Here is a 19082-nt window from a genome sequence, read left to right as displayed (position 1 = left end):
TACTAATTGTGGGTGTTGATCCACACACAAAATCTCTTAGAAATCTCACTAGTTTCCACGATTACTTCTACAGGACAATTCTCAGATTTATCCAACCAAACTGTTTCCTTATCTAGCCCAGTCACTCCTGATTTCTGAGCAGCAGCATCACTAGCTTTTTCAAATTCAGCATAAAAAAGAAAGAAAGAAAGAAAGAAAGAAAGAAAGAAAGAAAGAAAGAAAGAAAAGAGAAAAGAAAAGAAAAGAAAAGGAAAATGAACAGTTAGTTAATTACAAACAAACAAATTCAGCTTGCCCCAAACAGAACTCAGAATCTTTCTTCCAAAACCCTCTCCTCTTCAGAACTTCCTCATTGTGACTAGGACATTATCCAGGCCTTCCAGTTCCCCAGGCTGCTCAGTATCATCTTTGATGCAAATCTAAGCTAAGGCTCTTTTTCTACTCCCCCAGCCACCCCTGAGGTCCAGGTCCTCATCTCTGTTGTCTTTCTTCTGATTGGTCTCCCTGAGTTAAGTCTTCCTGTGCTCCAAATCATCTTCCAAATGATTTCACAAAAGCACAGATCTAGGCACATCACTCTCCTAGAAACTGCCTTTTTTTTTTTTTAAACAATCAAGGCCTTCCTACCTTTCCAGTCTTGTTCCAATCCACCCCTCTCCTCCTCCAAATACTCTATAATCCATTCTCGATGGCCTTTTCTACTCTTTCTGGAACATGACAGTTCTCATCTGCTGTATTTGCAGCATCTGCTCCTCCTTTGACCATTGTGTCTGAGTCCAAGACTCTCCTCAAATCCCAACTTCTCCAAGTCCCTTTGAGGTTATCTTCCAGGTACTCAGTATCATTTATGTCTTATATGTGTTCCTTGAAGGTCCAGGCTGTGCTCCTTTTTTGGTAACCCTAGCACTGAGACCATTACTTAGCTCACACAGTAAGAACTTAATACTTGCCCTCCATACTCTAACCTTTTCTGTGTTGTGGAACCTCTGTTGGCAATCTGGGGAAGCTCATAAATAATGCCTTTGGATGCATACAAAAAGCACATAGGCTTATAAAAAGCCACCAATTATAATGAAATAAAGATGTAATTTTTCCCAGCCAAGTTGATGAACCCTCTGAAATTTATTCACCAACCTGCAGGTTCAGATGCCCTGCTGTAAGCTTAAATCCTAATTAGGGCCTCACTATGACTCCAATTAGCTTCCTCTTCTCCGTGGAACGGATCCAGGGGAGAGGATGCCCAAGCAGAAGTCAAAGGCCCCAGCTCCATCATTGGAGCAAGTCATCGTGGCTGAGCCTCGGTTTCCCCACCCCGTCTCCCTCTCCGCTGTTTTATGAGGTTCCACGGTGGAAGAAAAGATCGAGGCTGGGCTTGCCGGGGTGGGTCCGTGGAGCTCCAATGACTAGGTCTGTCTGCTATGGGCAGGGCGCTCCGGTGGATTCCCAGCACCCAAAGGGTTAAGGTGCCGAAATAACATGTCCTTCAGTCTCCCCAGTGAAGCGACCTCTTCCTGCTCCCTTCCCTCCCGGGGGAGAGGTGTTTTCCTTGGGGTGCAGAGCACGGATTTGGTTGGGGGTCTTTTGAATGCATCTGAAGTGCGCGCAACGCCCTTCTCCCCAGTACATAAATAAATGCAGATGTTAAGAGAACTGGGAGCAGCCATCGGCAGTCATTTTGGCTGCCTCACTTGTCACCGTTTGCAAACGAGGGCTGGAGAAGAGCTTCCTTGTCCAGCCCCATCGAGGGGCCCAGAGACCCCGCTGCCTTTCCAGCCTCCGCGGCGAGCCCAGGGCCGCCTGGCCGGGCCCCGGCTGTTTAAATGGAGGGTGGACAAGGAGGAGGCTTGCGGCGTGGGGAGGGGGTGGGGGACTGTTTATACTGCAGCATAGCATCCCCGTGGTGCTTTGCAAAAGCTAGAGTCCCAGCTCTTCCTCCCCCTCCTTTTTCTCTCCACCTTCCTCTGGCTTCTTCCTTCTCCCCCTCCTCCTGGTCCCTTCACTCTCCTCCCTCCTTCCCTCTTCTTCCTCTCCCCTCCTTCCCTCCCTCCTCCTCTTCTCTCTCCTACCCCTTCCTTCTCTTTTTTTGCCCTCTCCCTCCCACATCTGCCTTATTTCTTCCTTCTTCTCTACTCCTCATCATCTCTTTTTTTCCTCCCTCCTCCTTTTTCTTTTCTCGCTCCCTCCTCATTTCTTCCCCTTCTATTACCCCAACCCCGCTCCTCTTCCTCCTTCTTCCTCTCCCTCCTCCCCTCATCGTCGCCTCCTCTTCTCTCCCCCCCTCCTCCTCTCGTTCCTCCTCTCTCTTCCTCCTCCCTTCTTCACCCTCCCTCCTCCTCTTCCTCCCTTCTCCCCCTTCTCCCCTCCCCCCCCAATAGTCTTCTAGGGGGCGGGGTCCCTTTAAGAGCCAGCGCGCGCTCTTCCCTTTCCCTAGCAACCGCCCCCGGGGAGGTGTAGGCCCTGGTAACGGTGCCGGTCACGTGGTGCCCGCGCGGCGGCGCGAGCCACTGTAGGCGAGCCGGGGAGCGGCGGGGGCCCGGGGCTGGAGCGTGTCTGGGTCTGGGTGCTCGGGGCGCGCGTGCGCGAGCGGTGCAGCAGCGGCCGCGGGAGGAGGGAGCTCAAGTATTATGGGCTGTGGGCGCTGCTGAACAAGATGGAGCTGTCTGCAGTGGGAGAGCGGGTGTTTGCGGCCGAATCCATCATCAAGCGGCGGATCCGAAAGGTGAGCGGCCGCCCCTCCCCCTCCCCCACCCGGGCCCGGGGCCCTGGCAGCGGCCCGGGCCTGTGCAGCTGCGGTCGGGTCAGTGCCTTGCCAGGCGGGCGCTGACCCTGCACCGTGCTGCCTGTCTCCCTCCTGCTGCGTCCTTCCTCCTCCTCCTCCTCCTCCTCCTCCTCCTCCTCCTCCTCCTCCCTCTCTTCCTCATCCTCTTCCTCATCCTCTTCCTCTCTTTTTCAGGGACGCATCGAGTACCTGGTGAAATGGAAAGGTTGGGCGATCAAGTGAGTGTCTGGGGGGCCGCTTGTTGCAAAGCCACCGGTCCTTCCTGCCATCCTCCCTCCCATCCTTTCCATCCTTCTTCCCTCCCTCCCTCCCTCTTGCAGCGGCGGCGCCCAGCGCCCTCCCGGCCAGCACTGCCCTGGCTGCTCTCGGGGGTCTCTGGAAAGTCCGGGGCTCCCGCTGTCTTTGGCCTGGTACGCGCGCCTCCCCCACTCCCCCCTTTTTGCGTGTGTGTTCTCGCAGGTACAGCACTTGGGAACCCGAGGAAAACATCCTGGACTCCAGGCTGATTGCAGCTTTCGAGCAGAAGTGAGTTGGGGGCGGGAAGGGGGAGGGGGAAGGTCAGAGGTTATTTCATCAGGATCCGTGGAAGGTGCTTGGGGGGTGACTCGGTTCATGTTTGCGTCTCCTCTCCAGGGAGAGGGAGCGGGAACTATACGGGCCGAAGAAGAGGGGACCCAAGCCGAAAACTTTCCTGCTGAAGGTAATCCCCAGTCCTTCTGTCTCCTGCCCGTGACCCCTGCCCAGCCCCCCTCCCGGACCGGGACTGCGCCTCACTGGTCCCTCTGAGGGTTTTTTGGGGGGGTAGATGAACATCTGGAAAAAAGTTAGCTGTCAGAACTCGGGGTGTCACGGCCCACAGGCCCTCCCAGATGGCTCGGGCTGTCCTGGCCTCGGGCCAGACCGTGCAGTTCGTGCAGTGTTGCTTGGTACAGAGAGTCTGGGAAGGAGGCTGCAGGCTCTTCAAAGCTCTGGGGGGGGAGACCTAAAGGCTGCAGGGGGGGGGGGCAGGAGGCGGTAAATGGGAAAGGCTCTGCGGGCCACGGTTTGGGGGACTTGGGGGCAGCTCTAGCGCCTGGGGAGGGCCAGGGAGCTATCAGGAGGCCAGTGACAGATGGGGCCGTCCACCTGTGTGGAGGCAGCTTCCCCCACAGGAAGTCAGAGGGCATCCTCTGGAGCCCTGGGAGCAGTCTTTCTGGTCCCGAAAGTAGAGCAGGCAGAAGAATCTGTGAGTAGCCTCCCACCTTCTAGTCCCAGTGACACCCCCTGCTCACCCCCACCCCAGGCACACCTATCTGCCCAGCCCCCCAACTCTTCCTTTAGCCTTTTACTCTCAAGGAGACCTCTCTGCAGACCTTTAGCTGCAAACTCCGAAGCTTTGAGTTGTCATCTCTAAAAACTAACACCCTCTGACATCTCCTGTTCTAAGCTCCCTCCCTCTCTGACATCCCCTGTTCTAAGCCCCTCCCAGCTCTGACATCTCCTGTTCTAAGCCCCTCCCAGCTCTGACATCTCCTGTTCTAAGCCCCTCCCAGCCCTGACATCCCCTGTTCTAAGCTCCCTCCCAGCCCTGACATCCCCTGTTCTAAGCTCCCTCCCAGCTCTGACATCCCCTGTTCTGAGCCCCCTGCCATCCTTCCCTGGCTGTGTAACATTCTGTGTTTCAAGGTCCGTTAGAGTGCTGATTTTCAGTAACTATTTCTAGATTTTTCTCTAGGGAAATCACTGATGCAGGAATTGCTTTCCAAGGTCCTTTGGCTCACCATGGGTGAATCCTGCCTTTTTTGGGGAAAGCAAAGGCGGGGGGCTCTAGAGATAGCTTGTGGAACCATTTCGGGTACAGGGGTTAGAGCATTGATCATCAGCATGCAGGAGCCATGAGGGGGAGCAGTTCAGCCACACCCTAGTTGTAGTTTAGTAGGATGAGCCTCAACCCAGAAATTTGGAACTCTTGTGTTCCAGGCTGTGCCCTAACTCTGCCACAAGCTGGCCACGTAACGTCAGGCTCCCTTGGCCATGATTTCCAATTCTGAAAAATGGGGATGTAAAGGTCCTTCTGAATATCAAAGGAAATGATGGGTTTGGAAGCAATTCTGTATTTATTAGGTGGTTTTGGTTCACGGGGTCAGCCTCAGAGCTCTGGATGCCTGCCCAGTAAGGTGGGTTACTCAGAAAGCCTCAGAACCATTTTACAAATGAGGAAACAGAGGAAGTCACAGCTGTTCAGTTGGTCCAGGGGACTCTGGGGGAGGGACAAAGCGGCCTCTGCCCTGCAGAGGTAACAGATGCCCATGGTAGGTGGCAGTCAGGGTTAGTGTCTCAAAGACGGAAGGGAAGGTGGAATATAGAACCTGGGCTTTAGTTATAGTCGGGGGGGGGGGTGTGAGGAAGTAGATAAGCATTTATTAAGCACCTACTGTGTTCCAACAACCCCTCCAACAACTCCTCTCATTTTACAGAGGGGGAAATTGAGGTCTTAATTACAGCTCTTTCCTGGGAGAAAAACAAGACTCAGAAAAATTAATTTTACTCCCACCACCCAGGTGCAAAGGAAGATCCAAAGGAGAAACCAGGTCCTCCAATTTCAAAGCCTGCACACTTTCCACTGTACCAAACTTTTTATGTTCCTTTTTTTGGGATTTCACCCAAGACTGAATCTGATATCTCTGATATCCCTTGTTCTAAGCTCCCTCCTAGCTTTGACATCCCTTGTTTTAGGCTCCCTCCCCTCTCTGACATCCCCTGTTTTAGGTTCCCTCCCAGCTCTGACATCCCCTGTTCTAAGCTCACTCCCAGCCTTGACATCCACTGTTCTAAGCCCCCTAAGTGAGTCCCTGAGTTCAAATGCAGCTTCAAACACTTAACACTTCCTGGCTGTATGAGTCTGAGCAAGTCACCCCTCATTGCCTCACCAGAAAAAAACAAAAAGATCCTGAGTAGTCATTGAATTTGTGAAGGTCCTTCTTGGCAAAGGAAAAAATTGACTGGGAAAGAAAGTCTGAAATTCATAGGAAAGAAGGATCTGACTTGTTTTATGTGCTTCCCGCTCCTGGGCAGCCATTGCAGGATTTCCCAACATTAAGGGCTGTCCAACAGGAGATCTGGCTGCTTTGGGAGGTAATATGCTCCCCATCACTGAAAGTATTCAAGCAAAGACTAGATGGTGCTCCTTCCCCCATTCCTCCAATTTAGGGTGCTATAATTGGAGATTTTTATATTCAATGAGATATCGTGGACAAACCTTTCTATCCGGGGGCTCCATGATTCCCTTCCTGGTAGTGAGGGTTTCCCAGCTTCCTTTTGAGGGCAGGAGGGAGGGCAGCTCCCTAAGGAACTCCAAGGCATGTATTTGTCCATTTAAGTAAAAGGGCATCAGGACTAATTTTGTCCTCAGAATCTCTCCAGGGATGGGTTTGGGGATGGAAAGCAGAGTTGCAACCTTGGGGGCCTCGGTTTTTCCTTTTCCATTGGCTTGGTGACCTCCGTGGTACAATCTCAGTTCCTTAGGTTCCCGGGGAGCCTCAGTTTCCCCATCTGTAAAAATGAAGGGCCTCTCTGGCCCCCTCTGACTTTGGGGTTCAGGTGCTGACTCTCACAAGGAACCTTTGGGCCAATTTCCCAATTAGTAAGGCAAGCCCAGACCCGGTTCTTCTTTCAGGCCGGGGAGCCCAGGAACGGAGGAACTTCTGCCTCCTCAGGGAGTGCCCAGCCACTTCTTCCCAAACCATTTTTTTCATGAAAAGAGAAGTGTAGATAAGGGAAGTTTGGACAGCTGACTGGCCAGAGAGAGGAGGAGCAATAGCCGCCCCTGGCCTGAGCTGGGGAGCTTCCCTGGCACTCACAAGGAAAAGATCCAGGTGCTGTGAAATCGGAAAAGATCCCTGCAATTAGGCTTTGAGCTGTCCTCAGAGTTATGTATTTTACAGAGGAGACTGAGGGTCAGAGTGACTTAGAGGAGATCCCAGAGCTGGAAGGCATCTCAGAGCCCAACTGCCTCATTTTACAGAGGAGGAGACTGAGGGTCAGAGTGACTTAGAGGAGATCCCAGAACTGGAAGGAACCAACTGCCTCATTTTATAGAGGAAGACACAGGATCAGTGGGATTTTCTCAAGGTCTTGAATCCAGGTCCTCTGTCTCCAAAACCAGCATCTTATAACAACCTTAAGAAGGGGCAGAGCTATCCCAGATAGAACTATGGAACAAAAGTATCTCTAGGAGTAGGATTTCTGGAGGAGAAAAGATAATCTTCCCAGAACTTGGATGAGGGTCTGATTCTTTAGAGCAGAGACAACTATAGGATCTGGGTTCAAATGCAGGCCCTGCCTGTCCCTGCCATCTCTGTGATTGTGGGCAATTAGATCACCTCTTAGCCTTAATTTCCTCATCTATAAAATGGGAATAATTAATAGCGCCTACCTCACAGGGTTTGTGTGAAGCTCAAATGAAAAAAATATGTGTAAAGTACTTTGTAAGTTTTAAATGGCAATAGAAGTGTTAGTTTAATTTTTAGTTTAATTTAATTTAGTTTAATATTGTTATTGATTATTCATTCTTATTGAGCCATAAAAACTGTGAGCAGTTATTGGTCTCTGCCCTTCCCGGCCCCTTTAGGTTCAAGATCTGAGTGGGCAGCCAAGGGTCACGGTTCTGGACTTGGAGTGGGCAAGACCTGGATTCAGATCACACCACTGGCACTTAATAGTTGTTTGAACCTAAGCAAATTATTTTCTCTTTTGTAGAATGAAAGTAATGGATAGGCTAAGAAGCCTATCCAATTTGAATCCCTTCCCTCTCTCTGTGCCTCAGTTTCCCCCTCTGTAAAATGGGGGAGTTGAGTGAGATATCTGCCAAGAAGTCTTCCCATGATCCTCTGATGAGCAGATGGTAGGAAGTCAGCCCCTCCCCACCTCCACCTCAAACATAACAGATGTTTCCTATGGAAATTCTTTCTTCAAACCACCTCCTCCAGGAAGCTTTCCCTGGTTGTCTCAGCTGGAAGAAAGCCTTCACCGAACCTCCAATATTATTCCTTCCCCTTGAGTTTTTTGGCACATTCTACCTTGCATATGGTATATATGTGTGGGGGGGGATCATTTCCCTTACTAGAGTATAAACTTCAGGAGGGAAGAGATAGTTTTTTTACATCTTTGTACCCCTTAAAGATCAAGTATCATCCGTCAAAGCATTTATTAGGCACTTGCTGTATACCAGAGGTTAAAAAGACAAAAATTAAACAGAATCTGTCTTAAGGAAGCTTACATTCTGTGGAGAGACAGCATATGGCTATGTAAATATGCAAGATAAATGCGAGATAGGTAGGACAGAGGATGCTAAACCACTGGGGGGGGGGCGTTGAGGGCAAGAATCAGAGCTTCATGTAGAAAATGCTGCTTGAGCTGAGTTTTGAAGGACAAAGGCAGAGGTGAGGGCATCCCAAGCAGAAAGATCTGCCTGGGCAAAGGTGTGGAGAAAGGAGATGGAGCGCCACATGTAAGCAACAATAAGAATGCCTGTTGACTAGAGGGCAGAGGATGGGAAGGGGACTGATGAAGAATGGGGTTGGAGGTTCACTGGGGACAGGTCACTAAGCACATAGTAGGTGGGATTAATGTTTGAGTGCTTAAGCTGGAAGAGACTTGAGAAATCATAGCAAAGCCTCCCATTTTACAGAAAAGGAAACTGAGGCTCAGAGAGGGAGACTGACTTGCCCAGATTCACCCAGAAGATTAGTAGCACAGCTAAGATCAGAGGTCAGGGCTCCCAAGCATTCCTTCCCTTGCCCAGGTTTTCTCCATCCTAATGATCCCAGAATCAGCCTGGAAAAGTAAGGGAGAGGTCTGAGTTTGCTCCCTCCCTTCTCCTTCCCTTAGATCAATCGATCAACCAACAGTATTCTTTATTAAGCCCTTTCCAAACTGTCTTGTATTTATCCTGCACGTTTACACAGGTCCATGCTGTATCTCCATACAATTTAAGCTTCATGGAAACAGAGACTGTAGTCTTTGCAACCTCTGGTATACAGTAGGTGCTTAATAAATATTTGTTGAATGACAGATTGTGAGTGCCATGAGGGTATTTTTCCTGCCTCCCCTGGCCCTGAGTTTGGAATTCTGCACACAGTAGGTGCTTAATAAATGAGGGAGTTGTCTTATTTGTAGTCCTGGGCCTAAGGGAGATAGCTGGCTGATGGGGTTGGGGTGAAAGCAATCTAGTTCTGCCTCTCTCCTCTCCCTCCTTCCCCTCCTCTTTCTTCCCCTTCCTCCTTCTCTCCTTTTCCTCCTTCTCCTCCTCCTCCTTCCCTTTCCCTTTTCCCTCCTCCTCCTCAGCGGTCTTGTCACCCATGTAACAATGCCAGCCATTGGAGGGGCTCCTGATTGTTTATATGGCAGTTACTGCCTGCTCTGGGACAGCTGCCAGTGGGGCCTCTGGTGCCACCGTGTGGCCATCGGGGTTATTGACAGGAGTAAGGGTAGGGGTGGGGAGAAAAGGGAGCTGGCCTTTATTAGCCCATCCTCTGTGCCAGGCTCTGGTTCCAAGCCTCTGGTGATACTAGAAGGGAGACCGGAGCAGGGCTGAGAGAGGGTCCAGGCCCTGGCGCTGGGTACAGGATGGGCTATGAAGGCCCGGGGTCACCTGGCATGAGCCTCGATTTCCCCATCTGTAAAATGAGGGGGTGGACTGGCCCTAGGGCCCCTTTTAGCTCTGAGTCCCAAGGTCTCCCTAAGGACTTCCCCCCCTTGGAGGAGCTACCCAGTCTTCCTCCAGCCATTCCTTAGAGGAAAGATGACCTCATATTATATCCTGCTTGGCTGTTCAGCAGTATGTGTGGCCCTGGCAAGTCCCTGGTCGGGGGTCAGATCGCCTGAGACTCAGCCTCCTCCTTAGTAAATTAAAGGGGATTGCCTAGATGACCTTTGAGACCCTGACCAAATTTTAGATTCTGGGACTAGCCATGTTCTAAGCTCCCTCCCAGCCCTGACATCCCCTGTTCTAAGCTTCCTCTTGGCCCTGACATCCCCTGTTCTAAGCTCCCTCCCAGCTCTGACCTCCCCTGTTCTGAGCTCCCTCCCAGCCATGACACTCCCTTTTTTCAGGCCCCTCCCAGCACTGACATCCCCTGTTCTAATCCTCCTCCCAGCACTGACATCCCCTGTTCTAATCTTCCTCCCAGCCCTGACATCCCCTGTTCTAAGCTTCCTCTTGGCCCTGACATCCCCTGTTCTAAGCTCCCTCCCAGCTCTGACCTCCCCTGTTCTGAGCTCCCTCCCAGCCATGACACTCCCTTTTTTCAGGCCCCTCCAAGCACTGACATCCCCTGTTCTAATCCTCCTCCCAGCACTGACATCCCCTGTTCTAATCTTCCTCCCAGCCCTGATATCCCCTGTTCTAAGCCCCCTCCCGGCTCTGACACGTTCTGTTCTAAGCTCCCTCCCAGCCCTGGTTTTCCTGGATTCTGTTTTTCAGTGCCCAGCGATGGCTCTCTTTAGGAGCCCCGCTGGCAGCCAGAGGGGGCGTGGCCACGGCGAGCGGGGCCGGTCATTGGTCCTAGCCCCAAAGCTGGGGACGGGGCCAAATTCCTGGGTCAGTTTATCTTGCCTTTGGTGCTCGGCTGCCCAGTCCGGGTGACGCCTCCGATGCATGCCAGCGCTTATTATCGCTCCCTGCCCGAGCCCGTGGTAGCCTGGCTGGGGCCTGCTGGGCGTCCGAGAGGTTCAGCCAATAGGGAGCCCGCCCTCTTTCCTTAGAAGGGAGGGAGCTGGCTGCTGCCTTGGGGACCTTCCTCATCCCCACCCCCTTTCCCGTCTGAAACGTTCCTCTCCATTGTCGCTGTCTTTGCAGGGTCACAGAATATCAAAACTGAGAGGTGGCAGGCTAGAGATTTGGGGTTCCCTGAGGAGCTGAGTCCAAATTTTGCCTCTGATATTGACGAGCTCCGGAACTTTGGGCAAATTGCTTAGATTCTCTGGGACTCAGTTTCCTTGTCTGTACAACTCTGAAGGGCTTTGACTAAATGATCTTTAAAATTTCTTCCAATTTCTAAACTGTAATTCCCACTCTGGGCCCCAGTTTCATCTGTAAATTGAAGGGCTGGATGACTTTTGAGCCCTAGATTTTCCATTTCCATTTCCATTTCCCAGATGAGAAAACTGAGACCCAATGAGTGGGGAAGACCCTCCCCGCCAAGGTCATCAGACATTTATTCAGCACCTGCATAGTGTACCAGGCACTGTTCTATGGATAGAAAGGAAGCTCATATGAGGGAGATGTGACTACCCTTGAAAAGAACTATGTACAAGCAACATAGATCCAAAAAAAATTGGGGCTGTCTCAGGAGAAAAGCATCAAGATTAAAGGAAGATAGGAAAGATTTTTGGCAGGAGCTGAAGCTGGGACTCAGATCCAGTCGGGTGACTGACCAAGTCACAACCTCTGTAGATCTCAGTTTCCTCATCTGTAAAATGGTAGATTTTCCAGGGTCAAATATTTGAGGGTCAAATGAGATCACATTTTAAAATAACAATAATAGCTTTTTATTTTTCAAAATGCATGCAAAGATAATTGTCAACATTCACCTCTATAATGAGGTCACATTTGTTTTTGTTTTCTTAAATAACAATAATAGCTTTTTATTTTTCGAAATACAAAGATAATTTTTCGACATTCACCTTTACAATGAGATTGCCTTTTGATTTTTATTTTATTTTATTTTTTAGGTTGGGGTTAAGTAACTTGCCCAGGGTCACACAGCTAGGAAGTGTTAAGTGTCCGAGATTAGATTTGAATTCCGGTCCTCCTGAATTCAAGGCTGGTGCTCTACCCACTGCGCCACCTAGCTGCCCCCGTTGTTGATTTTTAAAAATAAAACCTTTTTATTTTTCAAAATGCATACAAGATAATTTTCAGCATTCACCTTTGCAATGAGTTTACATTTTTAATAATATATTTTTATTTTTCAAAACACATGCAAAGATAATTTTCAACATTCACCTCTATAACAAGGTCACATTTGTTTTTTATTGTGTTTAAATAATAATAGCTTTTTAATTTTTAAAATGCATGCAAGTTAGTTTTCAGCATTCATTCTTGCAACGAGTTTACATTTCTTGTTGTTTTTTAAATAATAGTTTTTTAATTTTTCCAAATACACATAAAGATAGTTTTCAGCATTCACCTTTACAATGAGTTTACATTTTTGTTATTTTTTAAATACATGTAAAGACAATTTTCAACATTCACCTTTACAATGAGATCACATTTGTTTTTGCTGCTTTTTAAATAATAAGTCTTTATTTTTCCAAATACACACAAAGACAATTTTCAACATTCACCTTTACAATGAGATCACATTTGTTTTTGCTGGTTTTTAAATAATAAGTCTTTATTTTTCCAAATACACACAAAGACAATTTTCAACATTCACCTTTACAATGAGATCACATTTGGTTTTGCTGTTTTTTTTAATAATAATACACACAAAGATAATTTTCAACATTCACCTCTACAACGACACATTTTTGTTTTTGTTTTTTTAAATAAGAGCCTTTTATTTTCCAAGATACTCGCAAAGATAATTTTCAGCCTTCACCTTTGCAATACGATCACATTTTGCCCATCTTGCAGCGCTATATTGACGGCGGATTGTTTGGGAGAGGAGAGCAGTCTGCTTAGAATGAGGGCGCTTGTGGGGACAAGGGGTGAGGAGGCTGGGAGGGAGCAGCGCAAGCGTGAAGCCAGCCGGGGACTACGCCTGGCTTTTCCAGCAGAGGGCAGCAGAGAGCCAGGTGAGTCCCCCTTCCTGCAGGTATCTCAGAGCTGGGCCTTCCCCGGCTCCACTAATGGAGGTGAAAGGGACCTTCTCCGAGGTCCCGTCGTCTCTCCCCCCTCCCTCTAACGGGGTGGGGGCGGGGTTTGCGGCCTCCCGGCCCTGCCCCCGGGCGGGCTTCTCACCTTCTCCCCTCCGCCCGCCCCGCAGGCCCGCGCCCAGGCTGAGGCCCTGCGGATCGGCGACATGCACTTCTCGGTGAAGCCCGGCTCCAGCTCGACGTCCCCCAAGCTGCACTCCAGCGCCGCGGTGCACCGGCTCAAGAAGGACATCCGCCGCTGCCACCGCATGTCGCGGCGCCCCCTGCCCCGGCCGGACCCGCAGAGCAGCGGCGGCCCGGGGGCCGGCCCGGCCATGAGGCCGCCCATCTCGCCCTTCTCGGAGACCGTGAGGATCATCAACCGCAAGGTGAAGCCCCGGGAGCCCAAGAGGAGCCGCATCATCCTCAACCTGAAGGTCATCGACAAGGGCGGAAAGGGCGCCGCGGGCGGCGCGGGCGGGGGGCCCCTGGCCCGCCCCAAGATCCCCTCGCGCAACCGGGTCATCGGCAAGAGCAAGAAGTTCAGCGAGAGCATCCTGCGCACGCAGATCCGCCACATGAAGTTCGGGGCCTTCTCCATCTACAACAAGCCCGCGGCCGGCGCCGGGCCCGCGCCCGTGGCTCCCGGCAAGCCCGAGGCCGGCTCCTCGCAGGGCCCCGCCCCGCCGCCCCGGGGGCTCATCCTGGCCACCGCCCCCTACGACATCCGCAGCTCCAGCTCCTCCGGCTGCCCCTCCCCGACGCCGCACTCGTCCTCCGACCCCGACGACTCGCCCCCCAAGCTCCTCCCGGAGACCCTGAGCCCGGCCGTCCCCGACTGGCGCGAGTCCGAGGTGCTCGACCTGTCCCTTCCGCCCGAGTCCGCCGCCACCAGCAAGCGCTCGCCCCCGGGAGGGGGGGAGGGGGGCCCGACGCCCCCGCCGTCGTCGCCCCCGCGCTCCGAGCCCGAGCAGGAGGCCGGGGACTGGCGCCCGGAGATGTCCCCCTGCTCCAACGTGGTGGTCACGGATGTCACCAGCAACCTCCTGACCGTCACCATCAAGGAATTCTGCAACCCCGAGGATTTCGAGAAGGTGGCGCAGGGGGCTGTGGGTGCGGGTGGGGCTAACGGGGGCGGCAGCAAATGAGGGGGGCCGGTCTCCACCCAGAGGGGAGGTGGTCCCGGGCCCCGCCCGCGGTCCCTCCCCCTCGCCCACGTTCACTAGCGTTTGACCTCCGCTCCCCCTGCACCCGTGCGCACCCCCACCCCCGCCTGTCCTTCGCTGATTTGATTTGGCTCGCAGGCACCCCGCCCCCAGCCCCTCGGCCCTAGGGGGGCACGGGGAGGGTGGGGCAGGGCTTGTGGGCGTCTCACGGGGCTGCCTGAGTGGGTGGGCGGCACAGGACGGGGCTGCTGCCTGGTGGCCCATCACCCGTCCTGGCGGCATCAGGAAGCCGGGCGGCAGCGGGGGCTCGGCCGTTCTCCCTCTTGCCCTTCCCCATCCCCACCCCCACTAGGACCTGGGAACCCGGAGCTCGTGTCCACTCTCGGTGCTAAACTGGCAGCTGAAGGGGTGCTCTTGAGACCTCTCCTCCCTTCCCCGACCCCAGGTGCTAACTCCGTCCTCCTCGCCCCGGCCTCCTGGATTTGGGAACGGGGGAAATCCTTTCTCCCTATTTGGGGTCCCACCTCCCTCCGCTGTGGGTAGCTCTGGGGGCTCCAGGATGGGAGGCTCTGATTGGGCAGCTGCAATGGTGGGGGCTTCTGGTCACTGTGGGGTCCCGAGCAGCGGCCGTCCACATAGGGACCTCCCCTGGTGGCCTGGGTTTCGCCTGCTAGCCCTCCTTCCCGATTCCTCTTTGGGGGAGATGGGCTGAGAAGGTCCCCCTCCCCTCCAAAGACCCCAAGATCCGAAGTGGGCCCCTCTAGTTTGTCAACCAAAGGTGCTAGCAGAGCCTTCTGGGGACGCTGTCCTTCCTGTGGGTGTGTCCATTGCATCTTGGCGTGTATGTGCCTCTGTATGTGTGTGTGTGTCCCGTGGGGTGGGGGCCGTCCCCCTCCTTCCCAACCTTCTCCACTGCTGCCCACCCAGCCCGCTTTGGTGCTCCAGCCTCTGCGTGGGGAAGGCTCCTTTTCCATCCCACTTTACCTTCGTGGGCTGTCGGAGCAATTACTCCCGCAGTCCTGCCCAGAGCACACCTTCCAGCATCCCCTGGGGTCTTGGGGGTCCCACGCAGTCCAAGATCCCTGAAGATCTTGGGTCTTCCTATTGCATGCTTGGCGGCCCGTCAGGAACATCATTGTCTTTTCCTCATCCTCTCTGGCTGTGGGACCCGGAGAGCTCCTTCCAGGAGGATGGAGACCCCACATCTTCCCCCTGATCTCTCTTGCCCCCTGCACCCCTTCCGCTCTCCATGGGCAGGGGCAGACCTCAAACCTTCCTCCTCTTTCAAGTGGCTTATCTGAGGGTGGGGTTAGGATGGGGCTCCCAGGAAGGGGGAGCTGGCAAAGGGGGGGGGGCTCCTGTTTTTTCCAGATAATATACTGTGTTTGGTTAGAGAGTAATTGTTTGGGGAAGTAGATGCGTCTTGTCCATGATGGTTGTTGAGATTTGAGCTCTGTGTGTGTGTGTGTATGTGTGTGTGTGTGTGTGGTGTGTGTACTTGTGGGGTAGGGATAGAGTGACTCCAGAAATTAGAAAGGGAAGCAGAAGAAAGGAGGCAGCTCCCTTCTGTCCCCTCCCTTGGGGCCACCCCTGTGCCCCCTGGCCCACCTCAGGATTTGTTAGAAGTAAGTGCCGCTGGCCTGTGAGGGTCAGGGGACGACGGCCCTTGGGGTGGGCCTGGGTAGGGCATAGGACACGTGGGCCCATCCTCTCCTTCCCCTGGTGAATAGGACCAGAACCCTCCACTGGCTGGTTGGCCGTCCAAGTGCCGGCCGGCTGTCCCTCTTGGAAGAGCTGGCCTCCCTCCCCACCCCTCTGATGAAAATTGACCTGGGCGCCCAAATCTGGCCGTTTCCCGGGGACCCTAGAAATGTGTTTTCTGAGAGTCTGTCATTCGTGAAGTTTTTTTTCTTTCTTTCTTAAAAGTGGGTGGGGTGGGGGGGAAAGTCGTGTTTTCAAAGGTGATTTTATGATGGGAGAGTGAAAGAACTAGTTTTACAAGAAAAGAAAAAAAAAGACAGAAAAAATATTGTGGAATTCCTACAGGGAGGGGGAAGAAAGAGATATTTAAAAATAATAATACTTGTGATTGCACAGCTACAGTGGGGCCACCAGTCAGCCATGTGGAGGGAAAGCTAGGAGATGGGCTGGTAGTATTCTTGGTCTCCAGGCTGATGGGGAGCCCACTGGGGGTCCCGCTGCTCTTTGCTAGCCTGTTCTCCCAGCTCGGTTAGAGGTTAGTGTGGAACCCTAACTGGTCCACAGACTATCCCCCTCCTTGGCCTAGGGATGGAGAGAGGGTCCAGCTCAGTGCCATCCATGATAAGAGACGTGCCCAGGGCCTTCCTCCCTACTTCTGCCCCTGAGGGGGGAATAGGCTCTAGGGTGCTGAGGCAGGGTTGGCTTGGAAAGGCCAGATTTCGTGGGTGAAGGGGAGAGGGTGGGGAGCTCCCTCTTTAGACTAGTCCTCGATGAGGGAACCTTCACCTGGCCATGCCCCAGAGAATAGAGAAGGGCTGTAAGGAGGAGCAATGAGAGGCCAGGGCATGGAGATTGGGGTGAGGGTGATGTCCTGGGGGAGAGAGAGACCCCCTACATGCATGCCCAGGGAAGAGGCTAGGTGTTAGAGGTAGGTCACATCGATTCCTCCCGGCCCCTCCATAAAAGGGAGGTGTCCACCCACCCTACTGAGTTTGATGCCCACCTAAACCCTCTAGGCCCAAGAACAGCCCTTCTAGGCTTCAGGGTCCCTAGTCCCCCTGGGGGAGTGAATACCTCCTCTCCTGGGGTGTCTCTGAGCAAAGGGGCGCCCGCTCGCCCAAGGCCTCTGCTGCTTGTCCCTTTGCCCCCTGTACCAGGCAGAAGCTGCAGCCACTTCTCTTTATTTTTCTATACCTGATTTTCCCAAGCCTGATTTCACACCGAGAGCCTTCTGGGTTCTCCCACTGGCCCCGCTTGTCATAGGATGAAGCAGAAATACCATGTTCCTGACTTCCTCTTCCCCAGCCCCCCACTGGCCTCTCTTTTCCCCCATCTGTGAACTGGGTTGGGGGGGCATGTGTTTTTCAAAAGCAGTAAATAGGCAGTGGGGGTTGGGGGAGGAGGGGGGCATCCCTTTTGGGCCCTGCTGTCCTGCTGCCCAGCAGCGAGGGGGAGGGGATGCATGGCGGCTCCATCCCTACTATTCTTTATAGCGCTTTACAATTTTCAAAGCACTTTCCCCATCTGCTGTCTCGCCCGGTCCTGGGGGAGGCAGGTATTGTTACTACTATTTTAAAATTAATAGGCAGCCTGGTGTAGCAGATAGAGAGGCTACCTCGGACTCAGGAAGGCCTGAGCTCCAGTCCCGACACAGCCTGGCTGTGGGATCCCCTGACTTTCCGGGGCACATTCTGTGTGGTTTCCTCAGCTTGTTCCCTGCGTCGATGCAGTCGAGATCCAGTCCCCCAAGATATTTTACTAAGGGGAGGGGGCTGTGTCCCAGAGATAGAAAGCACCTTCTCCAGAACCCACAGCAAACGGCAGATTTCAAACTCCCAAGTGGGGACGCTTTGCCCTCCCTTGTGCTGCTCTTTGAGGGGGTGGAAGGAAATCTGAGTAGGAAAAAAGGGAGCAGAGGGGCGGCACCCTTATCCCCTCTGCGCCCATGGGGGCTGGATGTGGTCAGCATGTACCTGGCCAGCCAGGCAAGGGACCCGGGCTGTGCTCTCCCCACGGGGTGGTGAGACAGAGAGCGGTCTTGAGGCTGCCTTCATGTACCCTCCTGTCTGCCTCCTCTAGAAGACCTGGATGAAGGTGACAGTGACCTTTCTCAAGGGAGAAAGCTCTGTCTGATTTGATAGGGGCCGGGAGCGGCTGTCACCTGTGGCCTGTGCCCTCTCCCGGCCCAGCCCCTCCCACCTTGCACTTCTTGCCTTGGAGAGACCAGAGTGGTCTCTTCCACCCTGAGTTATTCCCGCTTCTCATGCACTGGCCCAAGGTCTCTCCCCAGGGCTCTTGGAGACCCGCTCTGTGCCCGGCCCCCATCAGGAAGGAAGTTCTTCTCCTGAATTTCTGATGAAAAATCCTCCCTCCGTCCTCCTCCGACGCTTGGTACTAAGGGAAAAGTTGAGAGCCCATGCCCCACTTCTATGTCCGTCTTTGAGATTTGGGAAGAAGGCATGGGGAGGGAGAGCCAGGGAGGGCACAGGGAGGTGGGCACCAGGCCCGCTCCCCACCCATGCCTTCTCGTGTGCCAACGTCCTCCATCCACGGAAGCTCTGGGGGGATTCCCTTTGCCGGATGAGCCGAGGTGGAGACTTATTTCATTTTTAAAAGCTGAAACGAAAAACAAAAAAACAACCCTTAAAAGGAATAATGTATCTTATAATTTTTTTTTTTTTAGATTTTTAAAGAAAAACGCATTTAATGAAAAGCATTGTGCACGAATGAATTCTATATATAAATATATACACATACATATCTCTCTATATATTTTGGGAGGGGGGCCTGTCATCTTGCCATTTGGCTCGGTTTCCCGTTCTCTGTTCGAACCTCCAGCTCCCAGCTGGCTAAACTTGGCCCCCCCCAGTGGCTGGGGCTGGGGGAGGGCGGACCCCTGGCCACTCCTGGCCTGCCTCCCTGCCTTTGTCCGCTTTGCACCTCAGCCTCCACGCCCTCCCTTCCCCAGCTGATGCTTCGGGTGGAAAAGCTGGTCGGTCTTGGGGTTTGGGACTTTTTTTGGTTCTCTTGGGTTATTTCCTGGTTGTTTTGTGCTAATTACTCTCGTATTGTACATTTTGTTTCTCCTGCTGCTCTTCCGTATTGTATCAATGCCAGGAATGGGGAGTTCAAAGCCTATTTTTGCCCCCCAATAAATTGTTACATTCCAAAGCTGCAGCTTCCTCTGGCCCCAGCCTCGGCTGCTGGCCTGACTCTGGTTCCTTTCTTTCTCAAGGGTGGGCTCGGGGCCGGGGTGGGGGGCATCTCCCAGCCATAGAGACGTTTACATGTCCACGTAATAAGTAAGTGCCTTCCTGAAGGCTTCCTGACCAGGATTTCATCTGGATGGCTCGGTCCTAATCTTGGGAACCAGGCACCTGGCACTTGTAAAGGTGCGTCTGGACCCCAAGCCAGGAGACCCTTAGGGATGTCAGGGAGGGACTGGGAGGGAACTTAGAACAGAGGATGTCAGGGCTGGGAGGGAGCTTAGAACAGGGGATGTCAGAGCTGGGTGGGAGCCTAGAACAAGGGATGTCAGAGCTGGGAGGGAGCCTAGAACAAGGGATGTCAGTTGGGAGGGAGCTTAGAACAGGGGA

At 53.0% G+C, this 19082-nt stretch overlaps 1 protein-coding gene across 1 annotated transcript; it reads left to right on the top strand.

The window, feature by feature from the left end:
* Positions 1-1952: 1952 nt before the first annotated feature.
* Positions 1953-18657, top strand: CBX6 (chromobox 6). The gene is made up of 5 exons (XM_074271758.1): positions 1953-2719; positions 2954-2997; positions 3239-3304; positions 3413-3479; positions 12751-18657. Exons 1-5 carry the CDS (start codon positions 2651-2653, stop codon positions 13765-13767), a joined length of 1263 nt encoding a protein of 420 aa, XP_074127859.1. The 5' UTR covers positions 1953-2650; the 3' UTR covers positions 13768-18657.
* The last annotated feature ends 425 nt before the right edge of the window (positions 18658-19082 follow it).

The sequence above is a fragment of the Sminthopsis crassicaudata genome, chromosome 5 (assembly GCF_048593235.1).
Source record: "Sminthopsis crassicaudata isolate SCR6 chromosome 5, ASM4859323v1, whole genome shotgun sequence".
NCBI classification, from domain to species: Eukaryota; Metazoa; Chordata; class Mammalia; order Dasyuromorphia; family Dasyuridae; genus Sminthopsis; species Sminthopsis crassicaudata.
This window is presented reverse-complemented; position numbering and strand designations above follow the sequence as displayed.